This window comes from Taeniopygia guttata, chromosome 14, assembly GCF_048771995.1.
Source record: "Taeniopygia guttata chromosome 14, bTaeGut7.mat, whole genome shotgun sequence".
Lineage (NCBI taxonomy): Eukaryota > Metazoa > Chordata > Aves > Passeriformes > Estrildidae > Taeniopygia > Taeniopygia guttata.
The window spans coordinates 13,405,703-13,426,320 of record NC_133039.1 but is presented as its reverse complement, the minus strand read 5'-3'; the positions used below and the strand labels follow the sequence as shown (position 1 = coordinate 13,426,320).

The window sequence follows — 20,618 nt, the reverse complement described above, 5'->3', positions numbered from 1 at the left end:
CTGCCATTTTGTGTGCATTGGTATTTCCAAGCCAGCTCTCCTGAATTTTATGGTTTGTAAACTCCATGGAAACATGAGACACAGAGCCAGCCTGAATACTTTTACAGAGTGTCCCAAGGTGTGTTTGGCAGTGATGAGAGCTCACTGCTTAGCTTAGTTAAGCTGAAGGCATTAGGATGTGTGATCAGGAGCACACATTTTGTTGTTACACATTTGCACTCAACAAAAACGGGCACTATGTGGTTCTGCACGTGGTAGAAGCAGAATGACTTCCTAAGCAGCCATCTGGGAAGCAGAGAGCAGGGGAAATACTTTTTCTTCCAAAGGATTTCAAAACTCAGTGGCATCACTGGAATGCAACTTGCACTGATTTTCATACTTGTGGAGCAGAAAACCACCTGAGGCAAGGACTGCAGCCGTTCTGTATTTTGGATTCAGTTGGTAATACCCTGAAAACCTGGTTCTTGCCCTAGGATGGATACAGGCAGGTAGCCCAGGGAAATTGTAATAACAGGAAAATGCTTTCCTTGTCTGTGGCAGAGTACAGCTGAGGGACTTTGACAGAGCTCTCAAAACTTCTGGATAGTTATTGCTCTCTGAAGTATTCGTCTCCTTCATCTTCTGCAACTCTTCAGAGAATATGCTCTGACTGGGAGGCAGCATTGGCAACTTGAGAACTCTGAAGTGTTTTTTTCTTTATCACCAGCTAAGTCATTACAAAACCGCAGAGGAAGGAAAGTAACAACAAAATAATATTTAATATCTTAAGATAGAATGTGTAGGGGACTCTTTGGACCAGTTCAGTAGCAATGCAGATTCTTTGTTATCCTAGTGAGAGGAAAGGATGTCGTGATTGCTCCCCTTCATACCCTGAGCTGGGTAAAAAAGCCATTTGGAAGCTTTGGAATTGCAGATGTAAGAAATGACTCTGATTTCTTTGTGAAGCCAACTGAGTGATGTTTATTGTGCAGTTTGCTCCTGCCCCAGGTTCTTCTGCAAATCCCCAGGCCTTACCAGGTCAGAATTTCCAGTCTACTACAGATTGAATTGACAAGTGCAGAGTGCTCTGAGGCAACAGTGAGGAACAAACAGATTAAACAATAAATAAACGATAAACAGATGGGTCCTGTGGGCAGATGCTGCAGTGCACATGTAGGGATGTTCATGCCAGACCCTCTTGGTTACTGCTGCTTTTATACACCACAACTTGTAGGTGTATTTTCCCTCTTTTTGTGTCATAACTGTCAGAGATGAATGAGTAAATCTGTTGTTTTCAATGAAAGAGAAGAAGCCATGGTGAAGCTGCCTGAAGGAGGTGATGTCCCTCACTACCCTCATGCAGGTACTGCTCCAGCCCTGGCTGACAGCTCTGCTCCCCCAGCTGCCTCCAGAGCAAAGTGCTGTGAATGCACAACTGGTGCCCCAAATATCCTGTGCTATTTGCCCTTCCCAGGATGCACACAGAGGGATGGGCTATTTCCAGCACAGCAGAAAAGCTCAGCCTGGCACATTTTCCTGTGCTGGTGCCTCTGAGTGCCTGTCCCTTGTTACACAGACAGCACAGAGTGCTGGTGCCTGTCCAGGGCTCTGCTCTGCTCGTGTTTGAAGGCAGAAGCCTTAAAGGGAAGTAAGGAATTACTAAAGCTTGGCTCCAGCATTAACCCTCCTAACACTGAATGGGGATTTAAATCCAAGTTCTTTCCTAAGGTGCAATTACAGGAGGGTTGGCTTGTCCACCCAGGAGGAAGCTTGAGAAGGAGACAATTTCTTTTTGAGCTAGATCCTCAGTAATGTACACTAAGCCTTCCTCACTGCACATTAAGCAGTGCTTTTTAAGCCTGAAGAAGCTGGAGGCTTCACTGATGGCTTCTCTGCCAAGCCACAGGTGTGAAGTTGCTTTCAGGGCTTATTTGTCTTGCTCTGAGATTGGGAGGTGAGATCCTTCCCTCCTCTGAGGAATGCTCATTGGCAGCACTGATCTGTGGGCACTTCTGCTCTGGTTTCAAGCAGTGCTGTGGCAGGGACATCTGCTTGGCCAGAAACAAGCTAATTCTCTTTGAATTGCTAGTCTGAGAGAATTATTTTCCTTTTAGTGTGTAGGAACACTCCAGTGCTGTTAGAGGGGCAGCTCTTGCAGCTTGTGAGGGGAAAAGAGTGATGAGCAATGGAAAGCAATGATCTTCCACCACTGCATCTGGATGTGCACATCTGTCAGCAGCCACACCTGAGCAGCTTCAGAGGGACTCACACACAGTGCCAGTGCTCCAAGAAGTGCCATCTCTGATTGTGTCCTATAAACGTTCATTGCCCAAAAGGGTGAAGGAGTGTCCCCCTCCTCTAGTGCTGCGAGCCCCAAGGACAGACTTGTAGATTCTGGTTGGACTTTTGGGAAAACCTTCTCCCTGGGAGCGTGGTGCAGCCCAGGACAGATTGCACAAGCATGTGGAGGGATCTCCATCTTGGAAGGGTTTGAAAAAGCTCCACAGCATTAGCAATACTCCTGCTGGGGTAGGATGTTGGACTAGACTTTGGGGGTGTCTTCCAGCTGGCATTTTTGTGATATTCTTTAATATCCTCTCTAGCTTTTATTGGAGTGGAAAGTATTTAGCCTTGACCAGTTACAAATCCAGACTCTTTCTGAATATAAGATGGATTTATTTATTGGCAAACTGCTCAGTCTGTGCTGTTGTGGAAAGCCAGGTCGTACCATCTGCACGGGAGAGAGCTGAGCCAGGGTATGAGCACGTGGGCACAAGAGCCTGGCATAGGGGAGGGGATCCCCAAACTCACTTTGTGAACTGTGAGATGAGTTGTAAAATACAAATGTTTCTGTTCACACCTGTGGGAACAGCCTGGCTTTGACACAGCCAAGAACTGACACTGTCCCTGTGAGTGACCACTTCTCAGTGCACACAGTTGCCATTGGCCCAGGTGAGGTGGCCAGAGAACCTCATGTTCAATACAGTGGGAGAGAGTGCAAAAGGCAGATGCACAGCCCAGATACAGGAAAGACTGGAGCTTGTCTTGTTTGCTTGTGCTGCAGGTGCAGAGAGGCAGCGTTACCTTCTCCACACTGGTGCTGGCAGAGGAGCAGCAGGAGGGAGCTGGCAGCAAGCTGGGGCTGCCCAGCCCCAGGCTGCCAGGGAGATCCTGCTCCGAGCCCACAGGCAGCTCGTGGGGGAGAGGAGGGATGTGGCAAGTTGGGAAGCAGAGAAACACACGTGGCAATGGGCTAGAGGTGAAAACTCTGCAGTGGGGCATGTGATGGAGGGACACTTGTTGCATGGTGACTCCTTTCCAGTCCCCTGTGAGGGTGGTGGGTGACAGGAGTGCCCAGCCTGAGCAGCAGGAGGCAGCCAGGCAGGTGTTGGTCCTGCAGGGAAAGCAGGAGCCTCTCCATCCTCCAAAACAGGCTGGAGTGCTCCAGTGGGTTTGGGGTGTATTTTGAGGGCTGTTTCTGCATGGGGGCCGTGTGAATGGATTGGAAAACAGATCATGTCATCTCCACTCTTTTTACAGTCAGTTGGCATGAAGCTGCAGATGGGTAATGGAAATGAGCAAAGGCTGCTGGAGCACAGAGTGTGATGTGGAACACATGTGCAGGCTCAGCTGGCTGTGGAGCTGGAGAGGGACTCTGGCCTTTGGGATGGGGAGTATTTGAGTCACAGCACGGCTGTGACATTGGGGAGGGTGTCCAGACAAGAGACTGAGCAGCAAACTCAGGCTTTGTGCAAGGGCTGCCTTGGTGTTATGGCTCAGAGCCACTGGGGACTTCTGCTGTTTGTCGTGGACCCTGCTGTGACTGACTGTGCAGGGCCAAGGTTTTCTGATGGCTGTAGCATGTTGGTGACCACCAAAGGGGGATCTCTGCTGTCTTTGTTAAAGAGAATAGGGAAGTTAAGAAGCCAGCACGGTTTGAACTTGGGCTTCAGGGGATTTGTAACTCCCACAGCTTCTCTGTGGTGCCTGCCACCAAGATTTCCATCTTCCTGTTGTAACTGCTGCGCCCAACCCAAGCTGCCCGAACCCTGAGTGCAGGACATGTACAAAGCCCCTTGGGCTGCTGTGAGGGGAAATTGCTCTTAATTCTAAAGGCAGTGCAGGTACCCAGGCCCCTGATGCAGAGCTGTGACAAAGGGTAGTTGCAGGCTTAGCTAAGAGAGCATAGCTGAAATCTGCCATGTCCTGACTTCTCAAGGATCACTGGCACTTGTGTTTGTTCACTTTCTGGAAATATAACTTAAGTTGAAAATTGACAGTCTTGGGAAATACCCCAGACTGGGAAACCTCTTGATCCAAGGAGAACCTTGGCAAAGCCCCACAGCCAAGTCCCGTCCTTTTCCAGGGGTTTTCTGTTCTAGGCATGATTTAATTCCCTTTTCTTACAAATGGGGGACATCACCCAAACAACCTCGTGACTGGCATGCCATGGGAGAGGAGCCCTTGGGGGTGGCAGTGTGTGTCTGAGCTGCTTTTGGCCCACGTGCTCCCTTGCTCTGCTCCCTGCAGGCTGCTGCACTACTTCCGAGGCCGGCACCACTTGGAGGAGATCATGTACAACGAGAACATGCGGCGCTCGCAGCTGCTGATGCTGTTCGACAAGTTCCGCAGCGTGCTGGTGGTCACCAGCCACGAGGACCCCGTCATCTCCGTCTTCCAGTCGCTCCTGAAGTGACTGCTGGCACAGCAGGGAGGAGCCTGCCACGCTCTCCATGCTGAGTCTGAAGGCAGCCTAACATCTGCAGGAGGAGGTTTCAGCTCCTTCTGGCCATGTGGCACACAGCAGGTTGTCCCTGTCCTGCCTCGATGTCCCTGCTGCTCCCTGAGGCTCCAGGGGCTGCTGCAGGACAGCACGTGCCTGCTCAGCCTGGATTCCTGCCACCTTCACAGCCCTGCCCAGCCCTGCTGCTCCCCAGGGACCCTCAGAGTGGGACAGGAGGGTTCTGCTGTGGTGCTGCTGGCAGAACTTTGGGGGACACTGGTGCCCTGGGAGTGCTTGCTGTGCTCTCCAGCATGGCTGCTGGGACACTCAGCCATGAGGGCCTGTCCCCATGGCACAGCATGCATGGCCTTGTTCTAGGGCTCCAGGGAGCTGGCCTGGCTCCTAGGGAAATGACCCTGGGCACCCAGGAATTCTGTTTGGTCTCACAGCAGCGAGGACAGAAGTGGGAAGGCAGAGTATCACAACTAAGCATGAAATAATGAATGAATGACTCAGTCACTGTGTCACAGCTCATTCCTTCCTTGCCCCAATATCCTTATTCCCAAGTGTCTGTTGGATCAGGGCTGTCACCAAGCAGCCTCTGTGCTCCTGGGTTTCCACGTTTCCCAGTTTGTGCCTGGGGATGGGACCTTGGTTGTTGAGCAGGACTGAAAGGTGCTGGCCAACCTACAAGTTCAGGGTCATGTTCCACCCAGAGGCTGGTGCTGAGGGCACTGGGCTCTCAGGCTTGTCCCCCAGGGCTTGTTTTGTCCCTCCAGTCCCCTTCCCACAAGCATGGCTGTGGCTGCAGGGAACCAGACAGGGATCCTGACCTGGGTTAAAGTACCGAGCAGGAAAGTGACATACAGGGCTGCATTTCCTGCTCTGGTTTGGGGGTGCTCCTCCAGCCATGCCAGGGCCGGAACAAGAGCTCAGAGCCCTGGGACATGCCAGGGCCTGGTGACAGCAGGAGCTGGTGGCAGCTCACCCCTGCCTGTGTGAGGCTGGAGCTCTTCCCAGAGCTGCAGGCCCTCAGGAGCAGCTTCACCTGCCCACACCAACTGGGTGACACTGGGAGCTTTAGCTGACTTACCTTCCACTGGGGGAGCTTCCTCGGGATCCCTCCAGCGAGTCTGGCCCTGCAGCTGCAACAGGGATGGTATAGAAGAGCAAAAAACCATATCTGACCTAAAAATCAGATCATCATCACTGTAGGCCCTGTCTAAACCAGCCCAAGTACCTGAGCATCAAGGTGAGCTACTGCAATCAGAAAAAAGGCTGCCCAGAAGGGGCTAAACCAAATTCTTTCATGGGATGGGAACAAGAGTATTGAAAAACTTGATCTTTTTTATTGAATGTGAACCTTAAGGTGGGGGTGGAGTTGGGGGATGTGTCCCTGTCACCCACCCACTGTGGCTGCAGTCCTGCAGGTCCTGCCCTGAATCCTGGAGGTTTTTCCTCTCTGTACCTCAAGCCAGGCTGCTGCACCTGTGATTTCTCTGTGTGGGGGTTCACACAGTGCCAAGTTCTGAACTGGTTTCAAAAGCAACCAGGAAAATGGACAGAATCCATTCTTGTTCTCCAAGCTAGACATTAGAGATAGGCAGAGGCTGGAAGGGGGCTCTGCTCAAAGGAAGGTGTTAGCTCAGGTCACTCAGGACCTGTCTGTGGAGGTGTGAATGGCCCACAGCTTCTCTGGGCCCCTGTTCCAGTGTTTGACCACCCTCATGGGGAAAATTTTTTCCACAGAGCTAATGAGAACTTCCTGTTTTCCAGCTGGTGGCCTGTTGCCTCTCATCCTGTCTGACAGCAGCCTGGCTCTGTCTTCTCTATCCCCTCCCATGAGGTAGCTGCAGACAACAGTAAGATCCTCTCTTTACATCCTTCTCTCCCAGCTCCCATCCTTTCAGTCCGCTCTGCTGCCACCCAATTTTTAACTATTTCCCTGCAGCAACCAAGCACTGGCCTCTGCTGAGGGCTGCAGTGATGGGAGCAGCCCAGAGCTGTGACCCTTCTCCTCTCACCCACCCTAATTAAGCCTGGATCCATTGGCAAGGGAGAAAGTGGCCTTCAGTGTCCAAAGTGTCCAAAACCAGCCTCAGTTCTGGCTGAGGCCCATGCCAGTCTCCTGCAAATAAAGCTCCACCTTACCCATTCATTGTGACAAAGTACATTTATTGTTAAAAACCCCCCAAGCCCCTCTATCTGCTGTGATGCAGCTTGAGGCCATTGTACAGAGCACAGCTCAAGTCCTGGTCCCCGGGACACTTGCAAGACTTGTCAGCTGCCAGGTGAGTGTCCCCTTGCTGCCATCTCTCTCTCTATTTTCTTGTCTACAACACTCACAAATCTGTTTCCTCGTAAATAAAACCTGAGTGGTTTCTGTGCCCACTCTCCCCTGTTGCCAATGCCAATCCTGGTGGTGGCCACCACGTCCTGCTCCCCCGGCGGGTCCTGTCCAGGCACCATCCAGATGGCAGCATCCTGAGTCAGGTCCCTTTGGTCAAAAGCCTTGTTGATGCCAAAAGCCTGGCAGAGCTTGGAGGGCCCATTGCAGAGCTGCCAGTCCTTGAGCAGCCTGCTGGGTGCCTTCCTGGAGGCCCTGCGCAGCTCCCTCATGGCATCCAAGCCCTGCAGAGGTTCCAAGGAACGTAGCAGCACTGCAGCCCCTTCTCCTGTGCAGAACAAGAGCTGGGTGTTAGTAAGGAGCTGTTTTTTGGGAATGTCTCACCTTTCAGCCCAGTGCCAGCAGCACTTCAGCTCAGCCTGATGGAAGAGAGAATGACCTGCTGCACCCGACCATGGGGCCTGTCCTGTGCTCCCTCCCCTCCTCCAACTCTCCAGTGTCCTGTAGCTCTGTGCCCTTCATTCTGCAGTGCTGACTTGCTCTTCCCAGCTCCACCTGATGTTGCTAAGTCTGGCTGCTGCTCCAAGGCTTCCCAGAGGGCAAGAGCTTTTTCTTATGTCAGCACAATGTTCAGAAATAAGTATACATCTGGTTCAGTTTTGGCAGAGGCATCCAAAGCTCTGCTCCCAAACCCAGTGCATTTCTAATAAACTCTGATTACAAGAACTCCAGCTAACAAAGGTGAGGGGCAATGAGTCTGGATGCTGCCAGCAGAAAGAGGCAGCTTGCAGAGTGAGGTGGGACAAAGAGAAACCTGGCAAGGAGCTGCAGGCACTGTGAGCACAACAGTGCTGAGGGGGCCTGGGCTGGTACCAATCCAAACTCCCTCTGGGGCTGTAAGAGCTGGGATGAGCATGGCCTTGGGTCACTGCACAGCTCCAACACAGGGTGACTGCACACGTGTGCCAGGGACCTGGGGCAGGACAGGCCTGCACAGTCTGGCTTGGGATGCACAGCCCTGGGAGCAGCACTTAGCACAGGAAACCCTTCTGTGACAAAAACTGAACAAAATTGACAAACTTTTCTCAAAGTGATTTGCCACCCTGTCAGAAGCCTTAGGTCTCCTTCTCTCCCAGCTGTTGCAGCCAGGTGACAGCGAAGCAAAGATGCAGCTCTGAGCAGACATTTCCTATCAGACAAGGATCTCCAGCCTAAGTGGGACAGAAACCTTTCCAGCAGCCAGCGTGGGCCCAGGTCTCCTCCTGCCCCTGAGTGGGTGAGGAGAGCCCTGGCACAGGGCCTGTGTGCAGCCCCACACAGCTCCCCCTGTGCTGGCCACCCACAGTTTTCCTCCCACCAGCATCTGCACACTGCTGCTCCCCAGAGTCCCTCTCCAGCCTCCAACATCTGGAGCCACGCTCATGCCTGGCAAAGGCTTTTTTTGTAGGCACTGGCAGATCCCTAAGGCCCTGTGATTTCCCAAAATAGAATCCCTCTCATATTTTGTACAAATCCCACACTGAATTACCCCTGTGGGCTCCCAGTGAGGTCCTGGTTCCTGGCTCTCTGAGGTGTGCCTGCTGCCCTGAACCATCTTGGAACCCCTGCTGCCCTGACTACAGCTCGGTGAAGTCAACAGCCCGAATTCCAACAGCTGTCAGCAATCTGTTCCCAGGCACTCCCTTCTCCAAGGAGGGGGATTGATGCTAATCTGGCAGCCAAAAGCTGCTTCCCTGGCCTAACAGTGATTTAGAGCTCAAAGGTCATTTCAGATTTTTAAGAACATGTTCCATGTCCTAATTCTGCTTTTTATCAATGCACAAAGAAACATCCTTCCCATCATGTTGCTGCCTCCCTTGCCAGGAACAACTACAGGATTCTGAGCAATCTCTCATTACACTGCTTGCATTCACCCATCTCAACTGCAAGTAGAAACTGGTCACACTTGAATTGAAGCGAGTCCTTGGGAATTCACATGAACAGAAACAAGCACTTGGAAAGCTGCAGGTGCTCCCAGAGCAGCACAGAGCCCAGCCAGGGGGTACTGGCAATTTCTGTCTCTGGCTGCTCTTTCTGCATTTCCAGCTGGAAGTCTCCAGGCTCTTTCCAGCTGTGGGTAACATACACCCCACTCTACCCAGAGAGTAACCTTGGGAAGAGGTGGAGACAGCAGGCAGGACAAGAGTGCACGGATACCATGATGAGCTACTGCCTTCTTCCCCTCACACCCCTGGGTCCTCCTGAGCAAACTTCCACGTTAGAAATTTAATTTTAATTCCCAAAGAGTGGCTGAATCAACTCCAGAGTGTTTCATCCTGGCTTCCTCCCAGCCTGCAGTATTTCACTCTCACAGGTCACCTGAGTTCAGCATCTGCCCAATATGCACACACCAGCAGCAGCAGGGCCAGCTGGGGATGCTGAGTATTTATCTCTTCTGATAAAACTCACTCCATATAATGAGCAGCATTCAGGGCTAAAAGCTGGGATCTAACAACACTGCAGAGGCCAATTCTCTCCCTGAGCAGCTAGAAATCATAACATGACAGTGAAGTCCCACACCCCCAGAGAGCAGCTTCCTGCTCCTTCCCCAAAACAACTCGGCCACTGGAGAGAATGTTCTCCTCCATTCACCCACCTGACTCAGTGCTCCCCAGTACTTCCTTCCAAATCCTTGTCTAGGAGCTGAAAGTTAGGGAGAAGTCCCTGCAATGTGATCCTGGGCTGAGCATCACCAGGCTCTTGATTTTACAAGCTATTCAGATCTGGCAGCAAAACACAGACCTTGGCAAATTCCTGAGAAACAGATCACAGCTAAGTCAAAGAGAGGCATCACTGTCATTTATCCTCTTCCTGAGGCAAGGGAAGCCCCACATCTTTCTTAACTCTAGGGAATGCTCTTAGTACTGAGATTATTGCGCAGCTCAGGATGCACTGTAGGATTCATGCACAGTGAAAGACTTTGGCTATATGTTTTCTACAAGCTCTCCTCTACCACCCATGATTTCTCCAAATGTAGTAATGCTTGCTGTGGCTTCAGGCAGCTGCAGTATTTCACTCAGTGGTGGGAGGACCTCTCACAGTAAAATTCCCCATGATGTAGCTTTATCTCAGTGATGTGCATGAAGATTTCCCCTTCCTCACTGACAAAGAATACCTCATCTCATTATAGTTTTATGAACACAGGCCTTTGGGTGACACACTCTTCCCATCCCTGAGTGATACTGGAGCCTGAACCTCAGCAATAAAGAGAGAAGGTTTATTCCACCTGGAGCCAGAGGCTGTAAGGCTGTGTATCAAAACAAGTGATCCCTACAGAGTCAGAGCTCTACTGCTACTGCATCAGAGAATACACTTGTCTCTTGGAGCTGCTCGCCTTCAGAGCGTGCTATTAAGAAGGACCAGGCTATGCCACAAGGATGTTTTTGGCTTTTTTTGCCAGGGTTTCTTTGTGTTTTTTCACAGCCAGAGTAAAAACAAAGTTTTGAAGATCTATCCCATATCCAGAGAATGAAATGCTTTTGCCTTCTCCCCACGTGCCACCATGAAGATGACTCCCTCAATCCTTCCCTCAGACTAAACCACAGCACAATAAACAACTCCTTCTCCCTCTAACTGGAGAAAAACACCTTGGCTGTGATTCCTCCCCAGATTCTTTCTTTCAACACTTCTGCACGTGGGCAAGTGCAGAAGGGGCAGCTCCAGTTTGTGTAGCTGCATCAGGGGTGCACAACGTGCACAGCCATGGTACTGACTGCAGAGCTCTGACAAAGCTGGCGGTGACAGCTCTGCCCGGTGTCACTCACGTGTGACAGGATGACACAGGGGAGGGAGTCTGTAACAAAAAATCCAATGAATTCCATCACCACAGGGAGCCCTTCAACTGCTTTGCTACAAAACTAAATACAGGTATGTAAGGAAACATTTCCCAAAGTGTGTATTTCAAAGAAATCTTTCTAAAATTCAAAGGCTAAACATATTTTTTTAGAATAAAAAGTATTATTCTTAACGTATTAATCACCAAGAATCCCATCCTGACAAATGAACCATGTGCTTTCATAATCTGAACAGATTTGGCAGATCAATGTAATGAAGTTCACATGTGTTCATCCACCAGACTCCAGACCCTCAGTTGGAAAGCCAGGCTCTTCCTCCACACTATAACCTGGCACTGTTTTTCTGCTTGGCTTCTGTCCAAAGGCCAAAACCTGAGCATTAATGGCCACAGGTCCATTTGCTTTCCACTTAGGAATACACAAGCTTTTTAACCTTTATCATTGATATAGTGAAAAAGAAAATAAATTGGGTTTGAGATTTTTTTCTAAAAGAGTGAGTAGTCACCTAGGAAACACTTGCTGCCATTTCAAGGTGTCTAATTAAACAAGAGATTCATTGCAAGGCAAATTCTGTCATTCTTACAGGACAGGGAAAAGAAGGAACTTTTCAGTAATGCTTGTTAAGTGTCTTGAAATGTGGAAGGACAATTTCAGTAAATTACAGAATAATTTAATTAGAGCTTGATTAATTTTTCTTGAGAATAATAAAAGAAGATGGAAGATTCTGTAACAGTCTGGGTATTTTAATTTGGGTGAATTTTTCTGGCTTTTAGATACAGCTAGACAGCTAAAATGCTCCTACTGACTCCTTGCTTAAGCTTAGGACATCTCAGGCTTTTTGTCTTCTCCAACATTTCATTCAGCCTCTGAAGATAAAGGTAGGAGACAGAGGAGTTTCCTGCCATGGCAACAGACACCAAGATTTAGGCTGTTGCTAATGACTCTTTTTCTCTACATCACCACTTTTGAGGAACAAGGTTCACTGAATCATATGACTGAGGCAGCAACCCAGGTCATCAAAACTGAAAGCTCCATCCTATCCAGATTCTCCCTCATTTCTCAATCTTTGTGTGCCCAAACAGCTCCCAGCTGGGACAAACTGGGCAGCTGGAGATGGGCTCTGCCTGCTGTGCTGTCTGCCCACAGGTACATCCTGACCACAGTGGCAAAGCCCAGGTTCCAATGGAAGATGGTGACAGCAAGTCAGTGACATCAGGGAGCCCACAGAAAGCTCACAAGTGAGTTGCAGCACCACTGTAGCTTGAAATGTCAGCCCCATCCTGCTGGCATTCCATCTCTTTTAGCCTCAGCTTACCTTGGCTGGAAACATTCATGCAGAAATAAATCCCGTAGATCTGATACACGTACAGAGTTCCTGGTTTCATGAACATTGCTGCGTTCCGTTGTGTTTGCTTCCCACCTTTCGAGTGGGAAGCTTCATCTTCCCCACCCAGATAAGCTTCTGTTTCAACAATCCTGCCCCAGAGCTCTCTGCCATCAGGAAGTTTGCGAACTAAAATCTGAAAGAGAGGTCAGAGTGCATCAGTTACCAGCCCTCAGTACAAAATAACCACAGCAAGAGCTGTGGAAACAGAGAAGTTGGAAAGAAAGGACCTGATGGTATTAAATTCTCTCCAGTTTGCGGTCTATAAGCTAACACCAACTTTTCAGCTTTTCAGCCCAGTACAAGGAGCTCCCACCTGTCACTCACCCCACAAATGCCACAAAGTGTGTAGATGAGGCAGTATGAAACAGAACCAGTTTATGATCCTACATATGCTAAAGCCCATGGAGTCGCTTTTGTGGTTATTTTCTGTATTCTCCACCTCATCAGGTTTAAGGCAAAAATCACTGCTAATATCAACCTTGAAGCATCATGAATGTAGCATCTTTAGATCAGAAGAAATATGACAGTGGCACAATTAAATAACTGCTATGATTAGACAGTTTCCTTCCCTAGAGATGTTTCAAAGAAGTCCCAATCCCAAATCACAGAGATAATCAGCTCTAGAGAGGGCATCAATGCTATTTCAGTATGTTCTGCACCACAGAGAAGGGCAGTGCAGGAGAGATGGGAATTGCCTTCAGGCGGACAGCAACAGATCTTTGTTATTACAGTGTGTTCTTGCTGCTGGTACCTCCTTAAATAAAACAAAGCAGATGCAGAGGAAACAAACCATGACAGACAAAAGATTCTTTTTAAAAATAAAAAACCTCTAAACTTTGTACAAAGGAATTTGTGGTTTGACCTGATTTCCAAACTTTGTGCTTTACTTAACGTGTATGAAATACTGCAGCACAGTCTCGTCTGGACACCAGCAATCAGTTTAATTAAAACATTTCAGTTATGCAGCTGTTCAAAAATGACCTTCAGAAAACAAAGCTTAATTCCTAGCAGATGTTTGTGCTGGGTTGCTAATGCAGATATTGATCTGATCCATAACGGATGCTCCAGGAGCTGGTTCCCAAAGCTGCAGCTCCAGTACACCAATTTCCCTACAACACTTGTCAAATTGTTGAAAATAATCTGTTTATTAGGGTTTATGGGAAAAAAAAAAAAAAAAAAAAGCACTAGTGTTCAGCAAGTGCCTGGGAACAGCCCAAAACCAGACCCATGTGGTCACATTTCTCCCTCAACATGATGAAATGCAACAGTAAGGTTATGAGTTTAAATGCATTCAGGCATTTCCCTGTCTTCAGACACACCAAATACTATTGTTTAATAAAAAAATTAAAATGGTGGTAATTCCCTACATAGTAAGCCATTTCATAAAGGTTATTTTTCTCTCTGAGGATGTACCTTGATGTTATGGCAGTTCCCTCTGAAAGGCCATTCACTCATGTATCTTTTTTGTTTCCAAGAACTCAGGTATCATGAAGGTAAGCAAGATTAATATACCAGATGCCTCCAAAATTTGGCAGAATGAAAGTAATGAAGGAAACACTAAATTACCTTTATGAGAGAATAGGCTGGGTCATGGGAGACTGGGGTTTATACTTTAAAGAAAATGTAAAATTAAGTTAGAAATCACGTGGTTTGGAATACAAGGCCTAAACAGGAAAAATACAGAATTAGGACTCAAAAATCATCTGCCCAGAGTAACTGAATGCATGAGGGTGATGGAGCCATCAAGACAACAAAAATGTATCAGTAATGGGAGACTTCAGGCATCCTCAGATAGACCAGAACATGTGCAATGTTTGCTTAGACACCATCAAATGTTGTGCAGAGCAAGGAACCAGGAACATCATGAGAAAAGACTCAGTTCTCAGATCTGGAGCAAAACACACGGTCTTTTCCAAAGACTTACTCCTGAAAAACAACTCAGTATCATGACCATGAAGGATAGAGTTCAGTGGTTTTTTTTAACAAGCAATAAAGTCCAAAAATAATCTACCAGAGTCCTGCCTAGCAGCAGAAAGAGGAAACTACGTAAAGTGAGGGAGCTTGTTGGGAAGAACTTCAGAGGCAGCCAAAGGTTAAGGCCTGAAAGGCAAGCCTTGAGCAGGATGTCTGCAAAGATAGCAACACATGTGGAGTATCACAAAGAGGTGAAGGCAGACCAGAAAGAAACCCAGCAGAGCTGAAAGGCAGAGCAAAAGCGTCACTTGCAAGCAAGATATCCTTAGAAAATAAAAAAAGGCTGGATGCAGCAAAACAGGCCAAAACCAACAGTTTGTGGAACAAATTCCTGAAGTTATCTAAAGCCATGAGAACCCAGAGAGTCTGCTCAGCCTGCAGACAATAAAGGTATAAAAAAGACTCAGAGAAGATAAGAGCATAGCAGTGAAACTGAACACACATTTTGCAGTTGAGTTTTGAAGGTCCTAGACTGGAACTTTTTATAGGGAAAACACTAAGGGAACTCCCTCTCCTGGAAACAGCCAGAGAGTTTTCTGAAGGACTCACTAAGCAGAAGAGTCAATCTCCACCACTCTGATTTCCAAAGGCTTTCAGCAAGGTCCAAAGACTCCTCAAAGTTTATGCAATAGCCTAAGGGGAGAAGTCCTTGCATGAGCAGGCAATGACTTGGAAACTCAGAAACAAAATATAGGAATAGCAATATTTGGAGTGAAGAGAGCTTAACTGTTGGACTGTACAATCCTTAGCACAGCAGGACAGTAAAACGGAGGCAAAGAAGATGTTGCTGACTGCAGAGCATTGCTTTCCACTGGGCTAAGCAAGAAACAAAAACAAGTAAAGCAATTGCTGAAAGGAAGATAATGGGCCTGAAAAAAGTCTTCAAACCACAAGCAGCTAAGTACATTTTAGTAAACAGAAAAAAGGGAGGAAAACTCCACCAAAAAAATCCCAATTAAAAATGTGACAGACAATCTGAAAAATTACTCCTCTGACTTCATCTAGAATAGATTCGGCTACTGGTCTTTAAATTCCACTGCACTTAGCAAGAGAAGGAATGAGAGCTGTATTCCTAAAATAGCCAAGCCCGGGAGTCAAATGGCAAAAAATGAATTTCATCCTTTTACACTAAGTTATTAGCTAGCACTTAATCCAGTACAAGAATCTCAGTGCTCCTGTCTTACCTGTCCCAGAAAGGACTTGGCCAGACTAACACAGGGCTGGTTGAAAAACTCTTCTTGTAGCTGAGGAGAATTTTTTTTCTCTATCACAAAATATTTGCTGCTTTTTGGAGAAGGATCTGCTCCAGGTGTAGTGTTCAGCTGCTCCACGGCATTGATCTGAGGCAAGCTGCTGGTGTTTTGAAGAGCACTTAATTGAGCCAACAGCTTTCTTTTTCTTGGCATAGTTCTAGAAAATGGATATAAGTATCATTAGGATTATAAAGCTTATTTAAAAGCAACTCATTTCCACAGACTTCTGTTTTTACACATCTCTGCACAACAATGAATCTGAAAGCTACGACTACATGGACAACCTATGCAAACTGCAGCAGCAGGTGACAGATTTAGCTGTGTTTGCACCAGGCTGGGCAAATATTGGGCTCTACTGATGAGCAAACAGAAAACAGCAGTTTGAGTATTCATCTTTTAAGGACTGCAGATAAAAGCAACTCTGCTTCACTAAGCATCGAAAATAAGTTTGCTGTTAGGTTAGAAAATTCAAAAAGTAAAAGCAAAGATGAACCAGTGCTCTGTACTTTTTACCTAAAGCTAGCAAAATCTTTTAAGTAGAAAGAAAAAACAGAAAACGGGCACTTCAAAAATTGTGCTGTGTCAGAAAGCCCACAGAAGCTGTGTATCAATCATTTTCAAAGGTAATGTAACTGGATCAGAATCTAAACCTCCACAGGAAATTTAGAGGTGCCCTATTCACAGTGACAAACTTGTTTATTGTGCTGTGGAAGTGCCTGTGTTAGAATATCCCCAAAATGATTCAACTTACCAGAAAGATCCAACCTATTGTTCCAGCCAACAGCATGGACCTGAGGCAGCTACATAATGTGCAACTGTTCTCCTGGTTTGTCACCACTTTCCATGTGAGCTCCAAAAACTGGTGTTTCGTTTTCAGTGCAGCAGTCCTTACACCTGCTGAACAGGTACAAGCATTTATTCACTGGATAACGTGCTTTCAAACAGTCCAAGAGATCCTGGAGATCTGATGGAGATGTGATACCAAGAGTGCACCATTAGATCAAACTCCAGAATAATTTGCAGTTTTCTGTTGGGCCAGAAAAAGCCCATCTCCCAGATGGGCAGTGCTGGAGATGCTCTTAAGCCTCTGTTATTCAGTGGGGAATACACTCTTCCTATACTGAATACACAGAAAGCGGAAATCAAACTTTTAAAATGCCCCCATGTGCACTAAATTTGTAAAGTTTCAGCCTCAAAAAAAGGACTTTTGCAAGAGAATGCAAAGACACCAATTCTAAATTGGACCCCATGTAGATGTAAGGGCCCAACATCATACAAATTTAGAAATGGAGAAAGAATTCTATAGCTGAACCTGCAAGCAAGTATATACATCAGTAATTAGTTGTTGCCACTCATTTTTTCACCAGATCAACAGCATTTAAAAATTACTACAAAAACTTTCAATATCAAAACCAATTTTTATCTTGGTTGGATGGTTCTCACAATGAAGTCCCACCAGCAACAGTTTATTTCCACTACAGTGAAATTCAGCATTGCTACCATCTGAATCACCAGTGCCAATTCCCCAACAGTGCTGTGTTTCCCTTCAGAAGAATCCAGACACAAACATATAAAAATAGGTAGGAAAAAAAATCAAATCACATTGCATGACTTGGCAGAGAGGGTAGGATGGTTTTATTTTTTTTCTCAACACCTAATTCTTTATTGCAATAATTCAATGGTGTTAGAGACGCCATAGAACCACCAGGTCCATGCCAGATACTCTACTCTGAACTGTGGCTTTTAGATGGTGGGAGTTCTTAAAGACTTTGTCAGAACTCACCAGCCTGCCCCAGACAGAACTGTCTGGTGGCCCAGGCAAATGAGTCCTGTCTAGGAGAAAGAGCTGCAGGAGGGTGGGCCAGAGGAGGAACAGCTCAGCATTTCAGACTGAGCCCCTGAAACACTCGGACAAGGCAGTACTTCCCACTGAAGACAACACCTCCAGACTCCTGTGACAGTATTAACTGGAACTTCCAGCTCATCAGCCACACATAAAGCCACGCTGCAAACATGGCTGACTCGCTGAGCATTAACTCATTTGGTAATTTGTGCTCTCATGGAATGCGACATCAGCAACAGGATCTGAGCTGCCTGGCACCTACTGCACTTCCAATTAAATCATTCCTAAGAGCTGCAAGTGCTGTTATTGACACGTTACAGCAGCAGCCTCAGGGCACTTGTAACTTCACTGCTATGGGCTGATCCTTGACAAATTTCAGTGTCTTCAATAGGAACAGCAGCAGGAAATTGCCTTGTAGCCTGGAGAAATGGGTCGGTACAGAAACATGAGTGTAGAATGAGGGGCTGCAACACCAGCTTAGAAACCCAGAAAAAACCCCACATTCTACGCCCTGTCTCTCTGCTTGTTCTTAGAAAGATCTGAAATACAAAGCTCTGTGCCTCAAAGCCTATCTATACTTTCTGGAAAGGATGTTGCCTGAAAATACAAATCTCTTCTTCTTACCCAAGAAAAATCACACTGTAGAAGGCAACACATACCACAGATCCAAGCCCTGTGCATTTGGGGAAGCAAGAGGCTCAACTTCTTCTGTAAGTATACATACAAATTCTGCAGCTCTTCATTTCTATCTAGATTTTCCTGCTTGTATAATAAACAAATCCTACTCCTGGGCCTCAGATAATAAGCCATGGGTTTAATCACTTTTTACTAATCCTGCTGTAACCAAATTAACTACAACTTGTTAAGCACATCTGGTAAAAATAAAAAAAAAAAAAAAAAAAAAAAGAGTATGGAAGTCAGAAAAAGAAGATCAAGAGCTGAATCAGCACAAGTGCCTGGAGTGTTCAGGACTGCAGGGCTAATCTCAGGCAAGTGGTTCAGAAACCTGAAAGCCAGAACTGGAGAGACACTGCAAACCTGTGCAAAACTCAGCTCAGCAGCACATACACCCTGTACTCAAAGAATAACAGAGTCTAAAGAGGATTCTTTAATCCTTTTAACAAGACTGCATTTGCACACATTCCCTTAGGTATTTAATGAGTTTTCATTAAAAGAAGGGGGAAAAAATGTATCCCACCAGTAATTTGCATGTACTTTTGGCTCCCAGGTCCAGATACCCGCAAAACCTTCCTCAGGTACATCAATTTTTCTGACTGAATAATGAAAAAGAGTACATAAAACACCTCCAGTTCTGGAGAGACAATTCCTCACAGCAATTCCCAGTTGTACAGATTTTAAGTGGGAACAGATACTAGGTCAGTGCTGGGTCAGACCAAAGGATACCTCTTCCCTGTATCCAGCTCTCCAGCCCAGGTCAAGAGCAGGAGCCTGGGGAAGAACAGAATAAACATCCAGTGCTCCTCCACACATCCTCCCTGTCTCTGGACTGGACCCTTCTGATCCAAGCTCAGTCTTCCCTGAACCTCTGTAACACCAGCCAAAGGGAGACCTGACCAAGAAAGAACACTTCATAGAATTAGTTACTGTTGCTCCAAAAACTCATTCGTTTTGTGTGGGGAATTTACACTGCTCCCCAGCCATAACTTCACCCCCCCCCAAGCCTCTTTCCCACCTTCAACAAGGCAAAGCCAGCTGGAAACACTGATTTTCCATGTCATCTACAAAGCATCCCTGCAGCACCCCAACGGTGACCTCCAGCCACCGGGAGAGCTGCCCATTTACTCACATCCTCTTTGCTATCTCTGCAACAACTGTATTTACAACAGGGGAACTCCCTTATTATGTCCAGAGCTGCTCAGGTAAAGGGCTCCTGTATAAAACTGTCCTGAAATCACAGTACAGACTGTGAGCCAGACCCCAACATGCTTATTTATACCTGCAGAAAATTCCAGCATATTTTTAAGGCATGACTTTTAAGCCACATTGATTTCCACCCCACCATGACACTTACGCAGCTCTCCAATAATCCTATTTTGCTACATTTTCTATAATTCACTTGCTGGTGGTCAATCTTCCATGTCTGCAGTCCTTGGATTTCCCCTAGAACACTCTTTAAAAATTAATGACACGTTTGCTGCTGAAACCATCACTAGCAACACTGTCCTTGGGGGCTACATCTGGTTTGGTAGTTTATTCCTGCCTGTTTCTGCCAGTTTAGCAACTTATTCCTGCCTGTTATTCCTGTCTTTTTTGTTCCATAACCTCTTAAACAGACATTTTAAGGCAGATCCTTCAATGAGTTCTCAGCATGAACGATGTCTCTCTGCCTTTCCTGTCTAGTCTACCCTATTAGTAACCAGAAGTAGGTTAATAATGTATAGTTTTCTGGACAACAGTGTGAGAAGCAGGAAAAAAAAAACCCAAAAAACATTGAAAAAAGACTGCAGACATGAGTTAATATAACCATCGAGTCAATTTCTCCACAGACATTCTGACAGCACGTGCAATCCTAATACCGTAAAAATATGCCAAAAGGGATGCTTTTATTCACCTTACTAAGTGCTGGGGATCTCATTTCCTTGCAATTCAAGTCCTCGCCTCTACTCCCTACTGGGCATCTTGAGCTTTTTTCGGGATGAAACCTAACTCATCTTTCTGTAAAGAATAAAGACGGTAACAACGAGCAATGACGAAAAACAAACAACAACAACAACAAAGCGTTCTCAGCAGAATTACGTTTCGGCTGGGGACACTCTAGATTTGGAGCTGAAACCGGGTTTGCAGCGGGGGGAGCGCCCGGCAGTGCTGGGCAAGGCCGGCCGGGCCCGATCGGGCGCTGCCGGCGCTGTGGCCGCGGCTGAGCCCCAGGAATGCGAGCTGCCGCCTCCGCCCGCCCCGGCCATTCCCGGTAATTCCCGGGTAATTCCCGACCAATTCCCGGCCATTCCCGGCCATTCCTAGCCATTCCCGGTAATTCCCGGTAATTCCCGGCCATTCCCGGCCGCTCCGGGCTCCCCTCACGCACCTGCCGGGCCCGTTCCCGCCGCGGGCGGGGCGCGCGCAGCCCCTGCCGCGGCCCCGGGAAGCCCCGCGGCCGCCGTGAGGGGCGGGCCGGGGCGCGGCCGTGAGGGGGAGGCGGCGTTTGCTGCGGCCCCGGTGTACCGAGTCTTCTTTGGCATGGGTGTCTCCTCCTGGGTGTTGCTTTTGGAGCACAGACCCTCTGTAGAACAGCGCTTGAACTCTCGGTGGGTTTCAGCA

At 47.4% G+C, this 20,618-nt stretch overlaps 2 protein-coding genes across 8 annotated transcripts in view; one reads left to right on the top strand and one right to left on the bottom strand.

The window, feature by feature from the left end:
- Window positions 1-5,218, top strand: part of NPRL3 (NPR3 like, GATOR1 complex subunit) — a 40,928-nt gene extending 35,710 nt beyond the window's left edge. For all 4 annotated transcript variants that reach the window (XM_030284885.4, XM_030284886.4, XM_041719077.2 and 1 more), the window contains one exon: window positions 4,510-5,218. In XM_030284885.4, the coding sequence (XP_030140745.1) occupies window positions 4,510-4,675 (166 nt within the window). In that variant the 3' untranslated portion in view covers window positions 4,676-5,218. The remainder of the gene's footprint in view (window positions 1-4,509) is intronic.
- Window positions 5,219-6,860: 1,642 nt separating this feature from the next.
- Window positions 6,861-20,501, bottom strand: MPG (N-methylpurine DNA glycosylase). Of its 4 annotated transcripts, none has more exons than XM_012577160.5 (6): window positions 20,386-20,486; window positions 19,912-20,015; window positions 16,248-16,393; window positions 15,428-15,653; window positions 12,198-12,402; window positions 6,861-7,377 (listed from the first exon to the last, which is right to left on the bottom strand). In XM_012577160.5, the coding sequence occupies exons 4-6, from the start codon at window positions 15,647-15,649 to the stop codon at window positions 6,983-6,985; spliced, it is 822 nt and encodes a 273-aa protein (XP_012432614.4). In that variant the 5' UTR covers window positions 15,650-15,653; window positions 16,248-16,393; window positions 19,912-20,015; window positions 20,386-20,486; the 3' UTR covers window positions 6,861-6,982. The 4 variants fall into 4 exon arrangements, with proteins under 4 accessions (XP_012432614.4, XP_012432619.4, XP_030140755.4 ...); XM_012577165.5 differs by having other exon boundaries at window positions 16,248-16,390; XM_030284895.4 differs by lacking the exon at window positions 19,912-20,015 and having other exon boundaries at window positions 20,386-20,501.
- Between the last annotated feature and the right edge of the window lie 117 nt (window positions 20,502-20,618).

What these genes read in the sequence shown, in the direction of transcription:
- MPG (XM_030284895.4), bottom strand. Translation starts at nt 15,649, where the DNA reads ATGCCAAGAAAAAGAAAGCTGTTGGCTCAATTAAGTGCTCTTCAAAAC. An exon ending in CCAAGTCCTTTCTGGGACAG is followed by an intron (nt 12,403 to 15,427) that starts GTAAGACAGGAG and finishes CCTCTCTTTCAG; the next exon opens with ATTTTAGTTCGCAAACTTCC. An exon ending in CATGAATGTTTCCAGCCAAG is followed by an intron (nt 7,378 to 12,197) that starts GTAAGCTGAGGC and finishes TGTTCTGCACAG; the next exon opens with GAGAAGGGGCTGCAGTGCTG.